Source organism: Castor canadensis, chromosome 1 (genome assembly GCF_047511655.1).
Source record: "Castor canadensis chromosome 1, mCasCan1.hap1v2, whole genome shotgun sequence".
NCBI lineage: Eukaryota > Metazoa > Chordata > Mammalia > Rodentia > Castoridae > Castor > Castor canadensis.
The window spans coordinates 145,269,223-145,289,664 of NC_133386.1; the positions used below are offsets into that span (position 1 = coordinate 145,269,223).

Sequence of the window (20,442 nt, forward strand, 5' to 3'; positions counted from 1 at the left end):
AACCTCATAAAAATGCATTTTCACTTTCAACTTTTCGCACTGCCATAAACCAGCAAAACACATAGGAATACACATCTATACGCACACAAACTTGCCACGATTAACTTTTCACCCTAATAGTCTTTTAAAAATTTATACATTTTTTTCTTAACACGCGTTATAGTAAAGAAAAACTGGATTTAGATGTTAGATCTCGCTTATCTCTCCCCTTCTTTCCATTCGCAGCGCTCAAGGGGCGGGAATGGAGTTAAATCGCTCGGCCGGGAAGCTTGGGTTTGCCAGCAGCGCTCAAGTGCTCTGCGCTTCTGCCTTTATTTTGTCTAAAAGGCGACTTCCGTGCTCCACCTCTATTTTAAAAGGGAGTTTGAATACAACGTTATGAACCCCCTAACCCGCTAAAGGATGAAAAACTAGAGAAAATGGGACAGAAGTAAAAAACAATAACGCGTTCCAACAACGGTTGCCCGATTCTGGCTGCAGCGATCAGCACCCTCCTCACCTCAACATCCCCAGCGAACTCTTCTCCTCCTTTGGCAAGTGCAAAAAAAAAAAAAAAAAGAATTATATATATATTTCTACTGAACTTTACGTCCAAACATCGTTCTTAACCTTTTAAACCATTACTTATTTCGTTTTTCCATTACTCATTTTTCTGTTTGAGAACAGTTTGCGTAGCCAGCATTGGAGCTTTTGTCCGCCGTCCAGGTTTTGTTAGCGGCAGCGCTTCCAGCGCACGTTAAGGCGGTGTCAGGTTACGCGGTGAGAGTCCAGAACTGCGGCGGTCCCCAAACCGACTTTGCCGACGGCGACCGCGCCGCGGGTCGCCAACCAATCACAGCGGGTGTGGCTGCGGGCGGCGGGGCGCCCCGGAGGCCCCGCAGGAAGCGTTCGGCCTGCGCTAGGGGGCGCCGCGGTTCCAGACGCTGCGACGCGACGCCCGACCGGTAGGAGGCGCCCTCGGCGAGCAGTCTCGCAAGCCGAACACACCGCTTCTCCGCCGTCACCGACAGACCGACAGACCGTCCGACCGAGCCACCGCCGACATGGTTGAAGCCGATCGTCCCGGGAAGCTCTTCATCGGGGGGCTCAACCCCGAAACCGACGAGAAAGCCCTCGAGACGGCGTTTGGCAAGTATGGTCGCATCACCGAGGTGCTCCTGATGAAAGACCGAGAAACGTCCAAGTCCCGGGGCTTCGCGTTCGTCACCTTCGAGAGCCCCGCAGACGCCAAGGCCGCCGCCCGCGACATGAACGGCAAGTCCCTGGATGGTAAGGCCATCAAGGTGGCCCAGGCCACCAAGCCGGCATTCGAGAGCAGCCGGCGCGGGCCGCCGCTGCCCCGCAGCCGCGGTCGCCCGAGAGGCCTGCGTGGGTCTCGCGGGGGAGGCGGCGGCGGCCCGCGGCGACCCCCGTCCCAGGGCGGGTCCACCGACGATGGCAGCTACGTGGGGGATTTCGACCTGCGGCCCTCCCGGGCCCCGATGCCCCTGAAGCGCGGGCCGCCGCGTAGGGCCGGGCCTCCGCCCAAGAGGGCCGCGCCGTCGGGCCCGGCGCGCAGCGGAGGCGCGGGGATGCGGGGGCGAGACGGCTATGCGGGCCCGCCGCGCCGGGAGCCGCCGCCCCCGCGCCGCGACCCCTACCTGGGCCCGCGGGAGGAGGGCTACTCGCCCCGCGACAGCTATTCGAGCCGCGACTACCTGGGCGCCCGCGATCCCCGCGATTTTGCGCCCTCGCCCCGAGAGTACGCTTATCGCGACTACGGCCACTCCAGCGCGCGGGACGACTGTCCGTCCAGAGGCTACTGCGACCGCGACGGCTACGGGGGGCGCGACCGCGACTACGCGGATCACCCAAGCGGAGGCTCCTATCGCGACCCCTTCGAGAGCTACGGGGACCCGCGCGGCGCCGGTCCGGCCCGGGGCCCCCCGCCATCCTATGGCGGTGGCCGCTACGACGACTATCGCGGCTGCTCGCCCGAAGCCTATGGCGGCGGCCGCGACGGCTATGGGGGCGGCCGTGGCGACCGCTACTCGGGGGGCCGAAACCGGTCCTTGGAGAGGGGGTGCCCGCCCCCGCGCGATTCCTACAGCCGGTCCGGCCGCCGGGAGCCCCCCCGGGGCGGAGGCCGCCTGGGGAGCCGCTCGGAGAGAGGGGGCGGCCGGAGCCGCTACTGAGCGGACAGGCTTGGGACAAAGTCGCCTTGAGAGAAGCGGATGGAGAGAGGGGTCTGTGTGGTGGCTGCCCAAGGACTGGCGCACAGAAGAGTTGTTCTTAACCGTTTAAGAATTGCCTGTTAACTTCCTCTCCGTTTTTATGCTTTTGGGAGGAAAAAAAGTTAAAACTCGTTTAATTTCATTTTGGAATTGTTAAAAAGTTTCTTTCAACAAGCTCGTGTTTAAAGTATGACTTGAACCTGCGTACTAGTCTTCTTGTATTCTGAAATAGAAATTCTCCTAAAGGCTTCCCTTCTAAACTGTCCTGACAGCCAACCACCAGTGGCTTACATCTATAATCCTAGCTACTCAGGAGGCAGAGATCAGGAGGACCGCGCTTCAAAGCCAGCCAGGGCAAATAGTTCTCTAGACTCTTATCTCGAAAATACCCAACACATAGAAGGGCTGGTGGAGTGGCTCAAGTAGTAGAGCACCTCCCTACCAAGTGTGAGGCCCAGAGTTCAACCACCACCACCAAAAAAAAAAAATTGTCCTACAGATGAGGCAGACAGTTCTTCCACAAACATCTGCCTTCCTAACGTGGAAAATGGATCATTCTTCCCATTCAAACCAACTAGAGTTTTGGGAGAAGAGTGGGCGGGATTGGTGTGTGCTACTCAATTTCAGGATTTCCAGGGTGCCTTTCAATCTGAATCTCGGTATTCTCAGTATTAAAAAACTACCCAGCAACAACAAAAATCACTTAGATGCTTCTGTAAAGAAAGTTCTAGTCAGTCTAAAAAAGCAAATGGATAATGCTGGCCTTTTCGGGGTTTTTGGCCATTTTTTGGGAGGAGATCTGCAGAATCTCCTGTCCCCATCCCCAAATATTATATATGATTTGATCAACGAAGGAATACAAAATTAAATGTTTGGCCAACCAACCACAAGCTGGAAAACAAAACAAAAAAACCTCAAAACATCAGTTGATAGCATTTCCTTTCACCACTAGCAAGTTATTAAGAAACAAGTAGAAAATAATGCCGGTGGTGGATTTGGGGATCATTTGGGAGTGACTTCCATTCCAACTCCAAGATACTGGTTCTGGTGGAAAAAAGTTGGGCTTCTTCACTTGGGGTGGAGGAATTCACATGTGAGCAGCAGCTCAGGAGCAAAGGTCAGACAATCCCTGAAAAAACATCTGAAGATGTCAAACTGGTGTGAAGGGGCATGGTCTTCTGTCCACAAAGGCAAGTGGTTGGGTTGAGTTCAGGGGGGAGCAGGGTTTGAGCGGAGGACGTTCATAGCTGCTGCTTCCAACATGCTTCAGGAGGGACATAACAGTCTCCTCTTTTTGCCCCAAACTTAGGGCAAGAAATACCTTTTCCCGTCAGAATCTGGAATTGCCTTGTTTATCTAAGAGAAAGGTGTAGAACCTATGTGCAGTGTAATAGTTGCTGGAGAAAACATAAACACCTGAACAACAACAAAAAGTACTTAGAGATCTGAATGCAGCACTCTTAACATACATAATTCAAAAAACATGGTTTTTGTGACAAAACAAAGTAGATGAATTAAAGGATAGGCCACACTAGTGGCCCAGAAGATCAAATTGAAGAAATAAATTTTTATAATTGAGGAATGAATCTAGCAAAAAATGCTTAAGACTTTTATGGGAAAAATTAATTTTAATTAAAGGACATAAAAGAAGAACTAAATCAATGGAAATTGAGATGATTGTTCATGGTTGAGAAGACTTTGTTGTAACTATTCTCAACCTCACCAAATTTGGAAAAGCAATATGACTTCAAATGAAGTTTGTTTTTTTTTTTCATACAGTTCCCCTCCCCTCTTTCCTATTATTGATCGGTGATGGAATATTAAATAACAGATTTGAAACCAACCACAAAACAATAGCTTCATTTAACTACCAAGAAATTATTAAGAAACAGGTATTTTCTAAAAGACAATAATGGAAGATATAGCTAATCCTAAAGTTTACATGGTGGAATAAAGAGCAAGAAGAATCAAAGCAAAACAGAGAAACAATTAGGAGTCACCCTATCAGATATCAAGATTTATTATAAACTCTAATAATCTAATCTGTATAATAATATCAACAGACAAGGATAGATCAGTAGACTAAAATTGTGAGCCTAGAAATAGGCCCACTTATAGATGAAAACATGTGTGACAGAATGTGTAAAAGTCAAGGGTGAAGTAATGGACTTTAAAAAAATAGCTTGTCTCTTTGCAAAAAGATAAAATGAGATTCTTAGCACATGCAAAAATACGTCTAGGTGGTTTCAGAGCATAAAGAGGAAAGTTTTTGAAACTTTCTTTAGAAGAAAATAAAGAAGAAATGCATTCACCACACTGAGGTAGAGAATTCCTTTTTAAGATGTAAAAAGCACAAACCTTGAAGGAAAATGTTGACAAACATTTCCATGTTAAGATGTGATTAAAAGATACTATTAAAATGAAATGTCAGATAAATTGGACGAATATATTTACATTCCAAAAGAATGTTTAGAAATCAATAAGAAAGGAAAATATACCAAGAAAAAAAGCGGGTGAGAGAAAGAACTCATACCTTCCTGGTAGGTGTATGAATTGATACAATCACTTTGGAATAATTTTGACAATGTCTAGTAAAATTGGAGGGTGCATACCTTATGACCCAGAAATTTCATTTCACGAACAGGACCTATGGCTGGTGGAATGCCGCAAGTGGTAAGAGTGCCTGCCTGCAAATGTGAGGCCCTGAGTTCAAACCCTAGTGCCTCAAAACAACAACAAAAAACCAGGACCTATAGAGACTTGCACATATACACAAGGAGATAGGCACAAATTGGTCTTCATAGCACTGTAAATATTAAAAAAGTATAAACAGCCCAACAGGAGTGGATCCATTGAGGTTAATGAAGTTCAATATAGAAGCTTAATGTGAATCAACCAGATCAGCATGTTATCAACATGGGTAAGTATCAAAATATTTGGTAAAAAAAAAAAAAACACATTGCATAAATACAGTGAAGAAGAACAAAAATATGATTGTAGCAATATACAAAATCAAAATATATTTAGCATGAGGAGGAAAGCAAGGAGATGGGATAAGGAGGAGTGGGTTTTAGCTGAATCTAATATTGTATTTCTTTAAAAGTGACAGATCTTAAGCAAAAATGACAGTTTTTAGTGGTCTTTATATTGGTAATTCTTATTCTATAAATTCAAAATATTTCATAATAGAAATTTTAATTTGAAAAAAAGCTTAACACAGCACCTGGCATGTAATAGTCACTCAAAAATGTTTATTATTCTGAAGATCAGATACAGCACTGATCTTGACAATGATTTTCCCTCCTAGCTTTGTTCTCTCATGAATGTAGGAAATGCTTTACTTTATTTGACTCAATTTCTAGAACTTTTCCACCCCAGACTGTATTTACATCTAGCTTAACATAACCTCAATGGTATAATTTGCATATCTGAGAACCAAAGACTAGTAACTAGGAAGTTGCAGTTTTTCTCTTTGATGCTTAATTTGGAAGCATAATAGTAATGAAAAACTTAGTAGAGTTAATATTAAGGCTCTTTCTGCTTAATAATATCAAAGCTATTGAAAACTTTAAATAAGGTGTAAACATTTGGAAATAAAAGACTTACTGAAATTTAATGAGCTCAAGAGATTGTAGTTTCTTTCCTGCAAATTAAAACTTGTGGGAAAATATGAAAGTGATCTACTAAATTGAGAACTCTTCTTTATAATCACTTTTATATCTGGTGTTTCCTAGGACTTGCCCACTGAGTAAATTTTAGCATTTTGTATCTCAACCAAAATCTTCACATTTTCTATTTTGAGCCTTTCTCAGCCTACTCCTGAGATCCCATCTCCTCCTTATTTCTTCCCACTCGATGATGGTTCCAAGAGCAATTCAAACCCTCCATGGGCAACTGACAAAATTACTGAGGTATTTCCCCACTAGGTGAAACTTAAACATATTTTATTTTTGATTACAATGGAATCCTACCGTGGCTCCTGGGCTATCTAAAGAGAACCTGAGGAAGATAGAATTCTTTTTTTCCAAAAGAGCAATAGTTCCCTTCCTTGCTTTGCCTCAGGCTAGGTGAGATGGAGACTTTCTTGGCTGTATTCCTCTTAAGTGGAGCCTCATTATGTGGTTTCAATACCTTTTAGCTTCTTCTTTAAAGGCAATTTCTTTCTTTTCCTCCTCAGAATGTTCCTCTGTAGGGGCAGTTGCTTGGTTTCTCATAACTCTTTCCTCTGTGTGGCATTTTTAAGAACTCACCAAGGAGAATCCAGGCTGTGTTGCTTTTGCTGTACACATCTTCCCAAATCTACTAGTTTTGTTTGCAGTTAAGTTGATTCTGAAGTGCATTTCTTTTATAGTGCAACTTCTAAGAATGAGTTAAAAATGATTCTGAGTCTAAATATTTGTAAGTAACATTGAACATGGTTATCCAGTGTAAAAAAGTAACTTTAGAGGAACTGCAGAGTAATGACCTTATTGAATACATCCCACTATCATATTTATTGAAATTTTCAAGTAGAGTAAAAAATATGAGGACCTAGTATGAAATTTTTAGAGAACAACAGGAGAACTAGTACAGCTTCCCTGTTTTGTTTGGAGGCTGCTTGTTTACTAGATAGTAAATCATTTGCCCTATGTAAAAATACTTATTCTGTTATTTATGTTGCTTAGGAAATTTTTATATTTATACTCTTATATTCAGTTTTTTCATATGCTAAATAATGATAAATTATTTCATAAGACTTAATAAAGTTTAAGTAAGATGATGCATATAAAGTACCCAGCACAGTGCTCCAGAATTTATCATTTCAATTCCCATTTCCGTACTAGAAGTCTTCAGAAAAGTTCAACTTGAGAGGCTTATTGTATTTACTAAAACTGTACTCAGCTTGAAATCTTAGAGTCAGATGGGAGTCTTTGAAACTACTACTTATTTTCTGCTGTCTCTGCTTTTCCCACCCCTTGACAGCAAGGGAAATAAAAAAACTTTCATCAGCAGGGTCTTAACCAGTCTGAAGTGAGTCCATTCTTAAGTAGTCTGAAGTGTCATTATCATGGCATGATTCTTTCAAATATAGTAGTGTTTGAAGTTATTATTCTTTGGCATCATTGGCTTAGACCCAACTAGTACAGGGCCTGGGTTTTAGAAAGTGTGGCTATTATTGTTTACAATTTACTCAGGGCCTGGTACACCTAGGGAAGTCCCTGAGTTACAGTAGAATGTGATTTAAAATAATATGAGATCTGGTAGAGCTTAATTCAAATCATGTATCCACTGTTATTGCTTTCTGCTTTGTGTATCTTACCTATAAAATAGGGACAAGAATGCCCACTTCATGCATTTGTCCATTCATCTGTTTACTCATTGAGTCTAAGTTTGAACAAATATTTGTGTAGTTCCCACCAGGTGTCAAGTACTCTGTTACTATCATGCCATCAATGCAAACAGCAAAGTAGCACACACACTTGTTTACTAGATTCACATTCACTAAGGCAGATTCACAGAGACAGAGCAGTAGCAATTGCTATTTTGTAAGTAATCTAAGGGAATGCACAGAGATTTAGCAGGATTGAGAGAAGAGCTCATACATTTGAACTGTGGGCTTTTGAGTTGTATAATATGGAAAGTGCCAGCTCCTACTCTGGAACAATTAGGGATTAGAGCAATATAGCATCATGTTATGGTGAAGTTCTAGCTATAACCCTCTGTCACTCAATACCCACAGTTAGGGATTGGAAGGAGTTACAGCCTTGGCAATAACATTACCGGTACTTCAGACCATTTAAAAATGAAGACACTGAGCCTCTTGGTGGAGGTTTTTGGCCAGCCTACCTTTTGAGACCCAGAGTAGGCAGAGGGAGTACAATGTAAATTAGGGCTGTGAAGAAGGTATTACTGTTAATAACACATGTTCTAAGGTGTTGGGGAAGTGAGGTCAAAGTGTTGCAATTGAAGCTGTATGACATAGCAAACTTGTGGCAGGGTTTGCTACACAAGCATTTATGATTGGGAGCACCCTACCATATCTGTGGGGGCAACTGGTCCAGGTAGTGCAGTTGACCATGAATGATTACCTTAAAAAACAGGTCTAACTGGTTTCTAGTGAACTTTGCAAAAGCCAATCCTTTTCTGGGAGGCCAAATTGCTCGGGATTAGTTTTGGGTAAGTTCATCCTTACCTCTTATTTAAGCAATGGAGGCATATTTTAAACAAAAGTAGACATTATTAATCCTCAAATGGATTATTCTTCAAAAAGAAAGATAGACTTTGGTTAAATTATCATACAAAAATGTAAAATTTTAACTTATAGTTAACTATGAATGAGTACTCTAAGATATGGTAGTAACGGTTTAATACAGGACATCGAAGAATGCAACCTTAAGGAAGTGATCTATATGAAGGATGAGTTAAGTACTAGATTACTATTAATGAGAATATATAAAAATGTAGCACATAGCAAGCTCTCGTTGAATGAAGACTTTTTATTGCTATTCTCTTGACATCAAGATAGTTTTTGCTGAGAATCTATATAGGTGAGGATATAGGAATGCAGGTGACTTACTAACAGATATTAATTCAAGAGCATACTTTGATGTTGATTTCCAGGAAAGTGAAAATGAGGAATGCCAAAATACAAAGCAACAAATAAGAATATGAATCAGTTTAAGGTCAAACTTACACAAAAAAGGGAGTAGGTAAAGTGTAGAAGCTAGGAAGACATCATATGGTTGGGTTAATGACCTACAATGAACTGTGAGTATAGCAATGACCCCTTTAAAGCCTCAGAGCCAGATGCACAGAGAAAATCACTTTTTAATTTTCTGGTACTAAAGTTTGAACTCAGGACCTTGCAATTGCTAAGCGGGTGCTCTACCACTTGAGCCGTGTACCGCCCCTCCAAGCCCTTTTGTTCAGAACCAGACTCAAACTATGATCCTCCTACTTACAGCCTTCTAAGTAGCTAAGATCACAAGTGTGTGTCACCTCACCTGGCTTGTTGCTTGAGATAGGGTCTCGTTAACTCTTTCCCCTTGCTGGCTTCAAACCAAAACTCTTTCCTCTATCTCTATATCCCTTATAGTTGAGATTTTTAAGCAGGAAGCACTGCACCTGGTGAGAAAGTCATTTTCTGAAGGTGTCAGTGCTATTTAAACCTGAGATGAGCTAGACATTCTTTATCCTAAGGCACCCACGGTTTTGTGTGGGTAACAATTGCTTTGCATCAAACTACCTGAATAACACACACACACACACACACACACACACACACACACACACACACACACACACACACACAAATGCTATGAAATAGACATGGGCAATGTGTTAGTGAATGAATTAATTCCAATTAGGGAAAGAGTTTCCAGAGAATGTGAAATTTGAGACTTTTCCCTGAAACCAGGAAGCTCCTCTGTAGTGCCTGTTACCTATTTAAACACATCTAGATTTGCTTATTTCTATTTGTAGTTAATTTTAGAAAAGTCCTCATCTTTGTGGGTTTTATTTCGTATCTTTGCTAACTTAGAACTCATTGCCAGTTGGAAGCCTTTGAAATGTCTGAAGACTGGAGCGGTGATCTGAGGTGAACTTAATTATAGTATTCCTGGAACCTGAAAGATGGACAAGAGAGGCAGAGATCTATCTCATATATAATAAGGCTGACATTATTTTGCTCTAAATTGCCAGAGTGGCTTAAGAATCTGAGAGGCAGTGTGGAGCCAAAAGTGCTTCCTGACAGTGACCAAAGTTATCCTATGAAAATAGTCCCACTAGATGTCACCAAAAGCTTAAACATTGCAGCTACAGGTTTCCTTCCTGTCCCTGCACCCTAGGACTTGGGCTCCATGGCCTGGGGCTTTGGGCTAGTAGGGTGTGTTGTGTTTTCCTTCTGGATATGAGGAGAATGAAATAGAAATAACTGGAAATCTTCTAATCAGATGCTGAGCATTTTTGTCAGTTGGAAATACAGAAGCATATGTGAGCACACCTAAGTATTCAAATTGATAGGGAAAGATAGATAACTTGTGCTGATTGAATTGGCTAACACTTTGAAAAGCATATGAAATAGTAGTCATATATATAATCTTATTATATACTAAAATGAGTTCCAAGTGCATTAAATTTTTTCTTAGGTAAGATTTTAATTTATTTAAACAATTGTGGCAAAATAAATATAACAAAATATACCATCTTAAATGGACAACTTCAGTGGCATTAAGTAACATTCACATTGTTGTGCTACCACAATTCATCCTGCACAACTGTGGATTAACCTTTTAAATGTAAAAAATACAAATAACGAAAAGTTTAGAATATTCAGATGTGTTTTTATATAATCAAGTTTGGGAAAACTTTTCTAAACCCAGCAAAAATATCAAAACTTTCATATTGATAACATTTAATTTCTATCTTTAGATAAACAAGTTGATTAATTATTATATGCATGAATGATTTATTACCTGCTCATCTCCATATAGCTATAGAACTGTGGTCCCTGTTTCTTTGCTGGCTATCAGCCAGGGCTGCTCTCAGTTTATAGAAATTTGCAGTTCCTTGCCACATGTCTCTCAAGCCTTTCACAATATGGCAGCTTACTTCTTCAAAGCCAGTTAGAGCGAATCTTCTTTCCAGGCTGTTAATGCAGTCTTACATATCATCCTGTACCAACACAATCACTTTTGTTATATAATATAACTCTTTCAAGGGAGTACACATCCCATGGATGTTTATCATATGAAAAAAACCATGAAATATGCATTAGAAGATGATATTAAAACTTTGGATAAGAATAGGGATTTTGTGGATATTTGTTACGTAAGGCATAGATTATCATTTTACTCTGTTTTTTAAATAAAGTATAAATTCACATAGGCACATTATCACTCTAAAGAAGCTGTTCAGTTTTTTAAAAAGTGGTTATATACTTGGGATAACTAACAAAATATTAGTGGAAATTAGGTAGTCACTTAGTATGCTTAGCCTAATCTTCAAACTCAAAAATAAGGGGTTCAAAGGGTTTAGTATAATAATTGACTTAACAGATTCCAGGTTTTATTTCAGGTTCTAATGCTAGTAATAGAAATAACTAATATTTATGAGTGATTGCTTTGAGCAGACAATGAGATAATATACCTAATTTAGTATGTACCATTTTTATATCCATATTACAGATAAGAAGACTTAGGCCTAGAGAAGGTAAGTAATTTTCTCAGGGTTCAAATAATAGAAATTTTGTAGAGTAATGATTTTAATCTGACTAATTGACCTCTAGAGTATGAGGTTTTAGTTCACTATTCTGCCTAAAAGTCATCTGTGCTAGACAAGCCATAGTATAAGAGCCCAGCTCTCTATTTTATGATGTCAGTCCAAGTGAGTCAGTTCTCACCCTGAAGTTCTAGGGAAAACTCATTCTGGGAGTATTCTTTTCCTATTAATAAGCATTTATGTTTTAGAATTACAGAGAAACATTTAATAAGAAGTATATTAAAATTAGTATGTATATTAAGAAAGATAAAACCCACACAATACCTAGTTTTACCCAATGCATTAATATCCTTTAATAATTCACACTTTTTGCTTCCTACATGGAAACAATAATGGGTGGGGTAAGAAGATATCTTGGAATCTTGGATAGCTGCTATAGCATTCTTTGTTGGGTCTGACCTATTCTTAATGACTTTTATCATTAACTTCTTTATAGTTATCACCTTATCCATCATCCCTGACAGCTGTTTTGAACTGAGAAATATCGTGGTGAATCTTGAAGTGGTACTGGTAGGTATGTTTAAAAACATAGTGTTTCTTAATAGGATAATGAAACCCATTAAGATTGTTTGAAGTGGGGGATAAGAAAATAATGGAGTGAATTTGATCAAAGTACATTGTATGCATGAATGGAAATATCACAATGAAACTCTTTTGTACAATTAATATATGTTAGTGAGAGAGGGGGGATATTGTTTCTGATTATCAAATCCAGAGTCAAGTTCAGCTTTGTTAGAGTCTGGGGGCATACAAATTTCATGTAGTCTGCTTTCTGGTAACAGTTGTCTGGATGTAATTTAAAGTTAAATTCTTCTCAGTGGTCCATATTTGAATTCAACTATGCCATCATTTTAGTCTTCCAACTATAGAACTTTATAGGCATCTTTAACTCTTGACTTCTATCTGGTATGAAATTGTAAGCTATTGAGATATCCTAAACTTCTTCATTGCATGATAGCATATTTGTATGTCGCTATCTTATTTTTCAAGTAACATCTAGATACATAATAGGATGTTGTCTCTAGTCTTGAGTTTGTGCCAGGGAACTCAATCATTACATCATTATTGTTTCTGTGTTTTTATCTCATTACCGAGGCCATGCATAGACAGTGTATGATTTTTGGGGGGCTGTAAATGTAGCTCAATTGGTAAATTGCTTGCCAAGTATGCATGAAAGCCCTGGGTTTAATCACTAGCAGTGCAAGAGAATACATATGTATGTATATATATATATACATACATATATCCTTTTATTCAGTCTGGAAATTGTTACAAGCTTTTGTCTCCAGACCTTATTCTGTATTTGAGTGGGATTTTATAATTTTCTACAGTAGATACCATAATGGATAAATGCCTCTACCCAAACTAGAGACCTGGAGATATTTCTATAGCATTTTCAATTGGGGGGAGACCTTCTTGGGATAGTAATCACTCTGGGCATTTAACTGTGGGAATACAATTCCACTTTTCAACAGAATCTTTTCTCAGGTTCAAATTTTGTTTTTTCTTCCCTTTTCCTTTTTGGCAGTACTGGGGTTTGAACTCAGTACCTCATTACTGGTTAGGCAGGCACTCTACCACTTGAGCCACACCTTCAGCCTCAATTCCACTTTTCAGATGCTCAGTGGTTTCCAAGAAAATGTCCAACTCACCAAGGTAGAATGAAGGGGCCAGGGCTTTTGACAGGGAGTCTATATGTGCTATGGTTATCTTTAGTCTTTTGTTCACTCATTTAGTAAAGGTTAGTTCAACACTTATTGCCTGAGCATGATCCAGAGGTTGAAGTACAGATATGAAATACTAATTGTGGTCTCTACCTCTTAGTATTTAGTATTTATTTAGTTTGTTTCTTAGCCCAGTGGGAAAGAAAAACACAAACTAGCAATTGCAATTCTACTCACACACAAGAGTACAAATGAAAACACTTCACATTGGCAGCAAAAACAAGTTTTTTCCTCTGTAATAGAAGAAAAATTGAAAACTAAAAATGAACCTAAAAAGAAGGCAGAAGTGATGTAGGATCTTGAAAAAGCTGTTGTGTTTCCTCTTTTATGTGTAGTGAAATCTTTTTGACATGGAACTCCAAAAACACATTGTAACAGTGAGTTGAAAAAGCAGTCATAAATATTATGAACATTTTGATATACTAAAATTACAAACTAAGAAGATTAGTTTTCACCAAATGGATTTATGGCCTCAGTAATAACATTGCTCTATCTTTATTATTTCCACTGGAGTAAACAATCCACATGTAACTAATATATTTGGATTAAATATCTGTGCTTCATTTGTTTTGGGAAGGATTAGCAACAAAGCTCAATTTATGAACCTTGGGGGAGGGGTATGCTTTTCAGAAACACTTACCTGGTTTTATACTCCTACATTTTATGAACAACCATGCTTTTAGGCCCACAATGATACCCAGGAGAGATGGATTTAACCAGGCCTCAGCTCTGTAAGGGTACAAGTGCTGACTAACTGGAATAATATCTGTAAAATTATCAGTGGAGCAGTATCCAGTCTAGGGCTAGCACTGTGACAGCAAACACTCTTTCTGGCACTGTGTAAGGTCAGGAAGTGTTCCCTCCTCATCATTTTGGATGGCTCTTTCCCTGGCCTCAGATTGTTTCTGACATAGATCAGTACTTGGCTGTAAGTATGCTAGGTGGATCCTCTGCAGAAGTGAAGTTTTTGTGTAGCCTCTTCTCTCTAGGATGCTGGCATGCATATAGTGGTAGTCTTCCTCCCTCTGGAGTCTTGTCTCTGTCCTCAACACAAGCCTGTGTTCCTCCTCCCTGACTTCAGTAAAATAGACATTTTAATAGAAAAATATGCATTTTAGAAATAGATTCCATAATAAATAAGATGTATAGTGTAATAATTGTGTAAATATGATAAATCTATGAAAATTTAAATCTATGAATTCTCTAAAACACATTTTGTTTGAATTTTAAATAGACTAAATCATAGGAGAATATTTTGGAAGATGGACAGTTTCTAAGTTCATTTTACAAACCAGTATAAAGTTGCTGCCAAAACTTGACAAAGATATAAAAACATGAAAATTATAAATGCTTTTTAGCCATGAATAGATGAAAATATATTCTCAAAAACAATGAGTTGAACCATGCAGCATATTTAGAGTATCATATTATGAAAAACAGGAATGTTGTTTTATAGAATCTATAATATAATCTTTTATATAAGTAGACCAAAAGAGAAAAAACCACATAACCATCTCCAAAGACTTCCACGAAGCATTAATAAAAATTAGCATATATTTTTGACCCAAACTCTTAGTAAACCAAAAATACAACAAAGCAAAATGTGTCTGTCTCAAGGTATTGGTCCATAGCATTCTTAATAGTAAAACAGAAAGAATTTGATTGAAGTAAGAAATACTGGTCTAAAATGTTAGCAAATGAAAGAGGCTAATTAAAAAGGAATTAAAGGAGGAGATGAAATTTAATTATTTGCTGACAACCTGATTACTCATTGATTTACTTGTTTAAAAGTAAGAAAGGATTCATACTGTCATTGTGAAGTATGAAGCATTTTTTTTACCTCCCTGATTTTTCAAACAGAGAATTCCTCCATTTTCCCTTTGCAGTTTTGAAGGAAATCAAACTTTTATAATTTATTGTTTTGTGTTTGGCAGCTTCTCTATCAAAAATAACTAGTGACAGTTGCATTCAATTCCATTAGGATATTTTATAATTTTCTATGCTAAGTTTTGTTTGTTTTCAATGGTTCCTGCCATTTTTTTTTTTACCATCTTCTCTTTTATTAAGTTTTAGATTTTTAAAATTTCATTTTGTGGTCAGATAAAGTGGTTAAATAATATAAAATATTGTATTTATCCATGTGGTAACTTTAAAATTTTTCTTTTTCTTTTAACATATTAGTTGTCTTCTCCATATCTAGTGACCACTATTCTGTTGTGTATTTCTACAAGGTTGACTCATTGGTTTCCCTACATAAGTAAGAATGTGTGGTATTTGTCTTTCTGGTTTTTTTCACTCAACATAATGAACTCCAGTTCCATCCATGTTTCTGTAAATGACAGGAATTCATTCTTTTTTATGGTTGAGTAGTAGTCTATTGTGTAAATATACTACATTTTCTTTATCCATTCATCCGTTAAAGGGCATCTGGATTGATTCCATTTTGGCTGTTGTGAATAGTGCTACAATAAACATGGAATGCAAATATCTTTTTCATAAAAAGATTTCATTTCTTTATGGGTACATACCAAGTAGTGGAATTGCAGATCATATGGTAGTTCTGTTTTTAGTCTTTTGAGGAGTCTCCATACTGTTTTCCACAGTGGCTGTTCTAAGTTACATTCTCATGATAACTTTTAAGAATAGAAATATGGTTGATAGATTTTCTGAGTTCTCATATAGTTGGGCATGTCTCTCAGTGGATTCTCAGGTGAATGTTTACAACCAGATAGAAAATGTTGGTATGTCCATTGTTTTCAACATTCTATAACCAATACCAATTTGTCTTCTAGCATGTTTAATTATGGAGCAGAAATCTGAGACCAGCAGACTGTATTCTTCCTTTGTTGTTTACTTTTTTCTTTTTCCTCAAATGCCGGTAGAATTTATATTTTAATCCTTAAAATTTATGAGTTTTATGAAGACATTCCCTTTAAAAATTGCATTTGCTTGTGAATAAATGCATTTCACCTTGAAAATTCAAGCAGTTCTTTATTCCCAGGCATGTCTTTAACTTCTTTGATTTTGATTTTCTTCTGTTGGTTCCTCTTTTAGGAATGTTTTTAACATCAAGTTTTCATATTCTTGATTTATCTTCAAAATCTCTAATATTTTCTTTCATTGGACTATATTGAGCCATTTTCTTAGAATGTTAATGTTTTTTGTGTGTGGGGGGGTTGTTGAACTTAGGGCCTTGGGCTTGCTAGATAGGTGCTCTATCACTTGAGCTATATTCAGCCCTCTTTGCATTAGGTAGTTTTCAATTAGGGTCTTGCCATTTATTTCCAGGCCAGTTGCATCACTGTACTCCTATTTATGCTTCCCAAGTAGCTGGGATGAAAGGTGTGTTCCATTGTGCCCAACTCTTACTGATTGAGATGGGGTCTCACAAACTTTATGCCCAGACTTGCCTTGAACCTCAGTTGGCTTATCGCTACCTCCCAAGTAGGTAGAATTACAGGCATGAGCTGCTATGCCTGGCAGAAGTTTAGTTTTTCTTGAACTTGTGTTCAGTTTGTTATCTCACTTTTTTTCTCATGGGAAATCTGTTATTTGCTGACTCCATTAAAAAAATTCAACAATAATACTTTCCAGACTTTGGAAAATGTCTCCTGATCTTATATTGTGCTTTTATCATAATTATCTATTCTAGTTTTTATTTTTTTGAGGTGCTAGAGTTTGAACTCAGGGCCTATATCTTGAGCCACTCCACCAGCCCCTTTTTTATGATGGCTTTTTTCAAGATAGGGTCTCAAGAACTATTTTCCCAGGCTGGCTTTGAACTGTGAGCCTCCTGATCTCTATATCCTGAGTAGCTAGGATTATAAGAATGAGCCAGTGGCACCTAGCTTTATTCTAGTTTTATAACACATAATGACCCTCCAAAATCTTGTTGAGTGTGTGACTTGTAGATTTTCTAATGAGTTTTCTTTTATGGCACTAAGTCAGTTCCTTTGGGGTGGCCAGTGGGAGGGACATTGCTTGGAGTTGTCAGCACCATGCCTTTTTCACTGAATACGCTGTAGTTCACTTTTCTTTTCTGTTTTTTTTTATTGTTGTTGTCACTGTCATTGTATCTACTGAGGGATAGCTTAGTTTTATCTGTAGGGAAGCAAGTTAACTTTTGTCAAGAACTGTGTTGGTTCTTTTTAAATACTTAAAATCACTGACAAACAATAGGAGATAGTTTAGAATTTTTCGAGTTTTAAATTGCTATTTTAGAAATCCAGAAATCTACAAAGAAAATTAAAACTACAGGGGCTGCCAGAGTAGGAAGTGTTATTTTGGAGCTCAAAGCTAGGTTTCCACATTTATTGTGACAATTCAAGTTAGCAGGCCATGCACTCTGCCTTTTCTTTCTCTTCCTCTCCTGTCATCTGTCTCCTCTTAGTATTTTTTTTGGTATTGGTTTATTTTTAATTTTTAAAATGTCTCATGTAACAGTATAAAATTATTTGTACAATTTAGAGAAAAAGTATAATATGAGTAATCACTAACTAGATCAGCCTAACGAAATCTCCTATTACCTCTCCCCAGCCACAACTTCTCTCACGCTACTGGAGGTACCACTTTCCTGACTTTTGGGACTTGAACTCAGGGCCTAGCACTTGGTAGGCAAGCACTCACTCCACCACTGAGCCATGCCCCAACTCATTTTGCTTTTCGTTTATTTTTCAGATAGGGTTGTACACTTTTGTCCAGATCAGTCTCAGACTATGAAACTTCTACCTTTGCCTTCCCAGCAACTGGGATTGAAGCACGAGTTTGTAATCCCAGCTTCTTTTTGAGATAGGGTCTTGCTGACTTTTCACCTGGGCTGGCCTTGAATCACAGTCCTACTGTCTGCTCCCAAGCAGCTGGGATTTCAGGCGTGGTCATCGCACCCAGCTGTTTTTCTTTATATTTTTATAACCTAACTATATTCTTAAATAATCTATAGTTTTACCAGATTTTATAATTTTATATGAAAGAAATTATATCATATGCATTTTTTGTGACTTTCTTCTTTGGACCAATACTGCATTTGTGAGATTTATCCCTTTTTCCTTTTTTGAATAACAGTTTTATTAAAAATAGTTATTCAGTTGACTCTTGTGTATTTTAGGAAGACAATCATAGTTTGTGAAATACCCCTTTTTGTCTCTCTTTTATTGTATTTGTATTTCTGTTTAGAGTTTTCTTTCCTGAAAAAGGGCACGAATCAAAATTTTTACTAGTAGCAGTGATGTTAAGAATCTTCACTAACTTTACCACAGTGTTTAGCAGGATTACCACTAGTGGTTCTGGGGTTTGAACTCAGGGCCTTGCGCTTGCTAGGCAGGTGCTCCACCACCTGAGCCACTCCACCAAGCCATTTACTTTATTCTTAGTTTGCTAAAAAGTAGTGTTTTTTTTTTTAAATTGTTTTAGCCAGGAATAGTTGTTGAACATTAACAATTGCTTATGGGACATTTATAATCAGGTCATATGTTATCCTTTAAGTTGACATTGTAGAAATTTCTTCAGATAAACCTTCAGAACTTGATGTATTATTTTTAATGTTTTACTAATATTGATTTATGTTGTTTTCATCTGCTGTCTTTTAAAAGACTAATCTGCACTTTGGTTTTTTGTTTTTTTCCTTTTCTAATTTAGGTGTTAGGTCATGTTAACTGTACAATGCTTCTTTTCCACTGTGAATTGCTTGCATATTACATGATAATTTCCATGCAATACTTCAAAGACTCAATAGACAAATTACTAGAATATGAGGATTAAGCAATATTGCTGGATATTAACTTACAGAAATATGTACCATACTTCCTAATGGGCAATTGTTAGTTCTAGAAAATAAAAAATGAGATAACAGTAGAGTAATACCAAGAAACATAAATTATATGGAAAACAACCTAACAAAGTCTTCTCAAGACCCTTCAGTAGAACAATAATAAAAGCTATATGAGGACCTAAAGAAACTTCATATGCCTTAACATTGTGGATGTCCAAACTTTCTTCAAGGTAACCCATAAATGAAATAAAATTTTAACAGACTTTTTAAGGAACTCAACATATATAGTCTCTATATGTATATGTATAATATACATTAATATCTTCTCAGGTTTTTATTTTTTAATAAAAACTGTAAAAAATAATGAGTTTCATTATGACATTTTCTTACATGTATACAATGTACTTTGATCATATTCACTTCCCCATCACCCTCTCTTGTCTTCCTCCCTCCTCTTTTGGTCCTCCTTGTAAACAGTCCCCCCTTTATGGTCATGTCTTTTTTTTGTTTGTTTTTAGATATAGCTTCCACATGTGAAATAAAACATGTTAGATTTGTCTTTCTGAATCTGGTTTATTTTGCTTAATATGATGATCTCATGCAAATTTACTCTAATTTCATTCTTCTTTATAATTTCACTCTTCTTTATAGCTGAATAATACTTTATTATGGATATATACCATGATTTCTTCATTCACCCATCCATTGATGGGAACCTAGGCTGATTCCATAACTTGGCCTTTGTGAATAGTGCCACAATGAACTTGGATATGCAGATACCTCTATTGGATGCTGACTTTAATTCTTTTGAGTATATGCCCAGGAATGGGACTGCAGGATTATATGGTACTTGTTTGTATTTTTAATTTTCTGAGGAACCTCCATGCTGATTTCTTTTTTTTCCTTTATTGTTGTGCTGGGTGGGGGTACATTGTGGCATTTACAAAGGTTCTTACAATGTATCAAATATAGCATACTTGAATTCACCCCTTATACCTCTCTCCTTCATTCTCCTTCCTCAATTCCTGGAACAGTTTCAACAAGTATCATTTTTGCATTTACATACATGTTCACATATTATTTACACCATATTCATCCTTCTGTCCTCTTTCCCTGCCACCTTTTCACCGGTAACAACCCCCACTCCCAAGCAGAAGCTGTTCTGCTCTCCTGTTCTCTGATTTTGTAGAAGAAAAAAGATCAAAAATAAAAAAAAAAAAAACATGGTGGCTTTGCTAGTTTGAGATAAAGATAGCTACACAAGAAGTTTCCTTGTGTTGTTTCCATGCATATATGTATTACAACCCAACTGGTTCATCTCCTCTAATCCTCTTCATTCCCCCTAGTCTCCTTCTCATGGTGTCCCCAGTTTCAGATTTCTATATTCATTCTGTACAGAGAGCACATCAACCACATTCAAGTTTTTAGTTTCCTTCCCTTGCCCTATTCCTCCTGTATGAGACCTTTCCTTACTGTAACC

General features: G+C 38.2%; 1 protein-coding gene across 1 annotated transcript; it reads left to right on the forward strand.

Moving 5' to 3' along the window:
* The first annotated feature begins 966 nt into the window (after positions 1–966).
* Positions 967–2,384, forward strand: Rbmxl2 (RBMX like 2). Its single transcript, XM_020154116.2, has one exon. The coding sequence runs from the start codon at positions 1,044–1,046 to the stop codon at positions 2,172–2,174; it is 1,131 nt and encodes a 376-aa protein (XP_020009705.1). The 5' UTR covers positions 967–1,043; the 3' UTR covers positions 2,175–2,384.
* Positions 2,385–20,442: the final 18,058 nt, after the last annotated feature.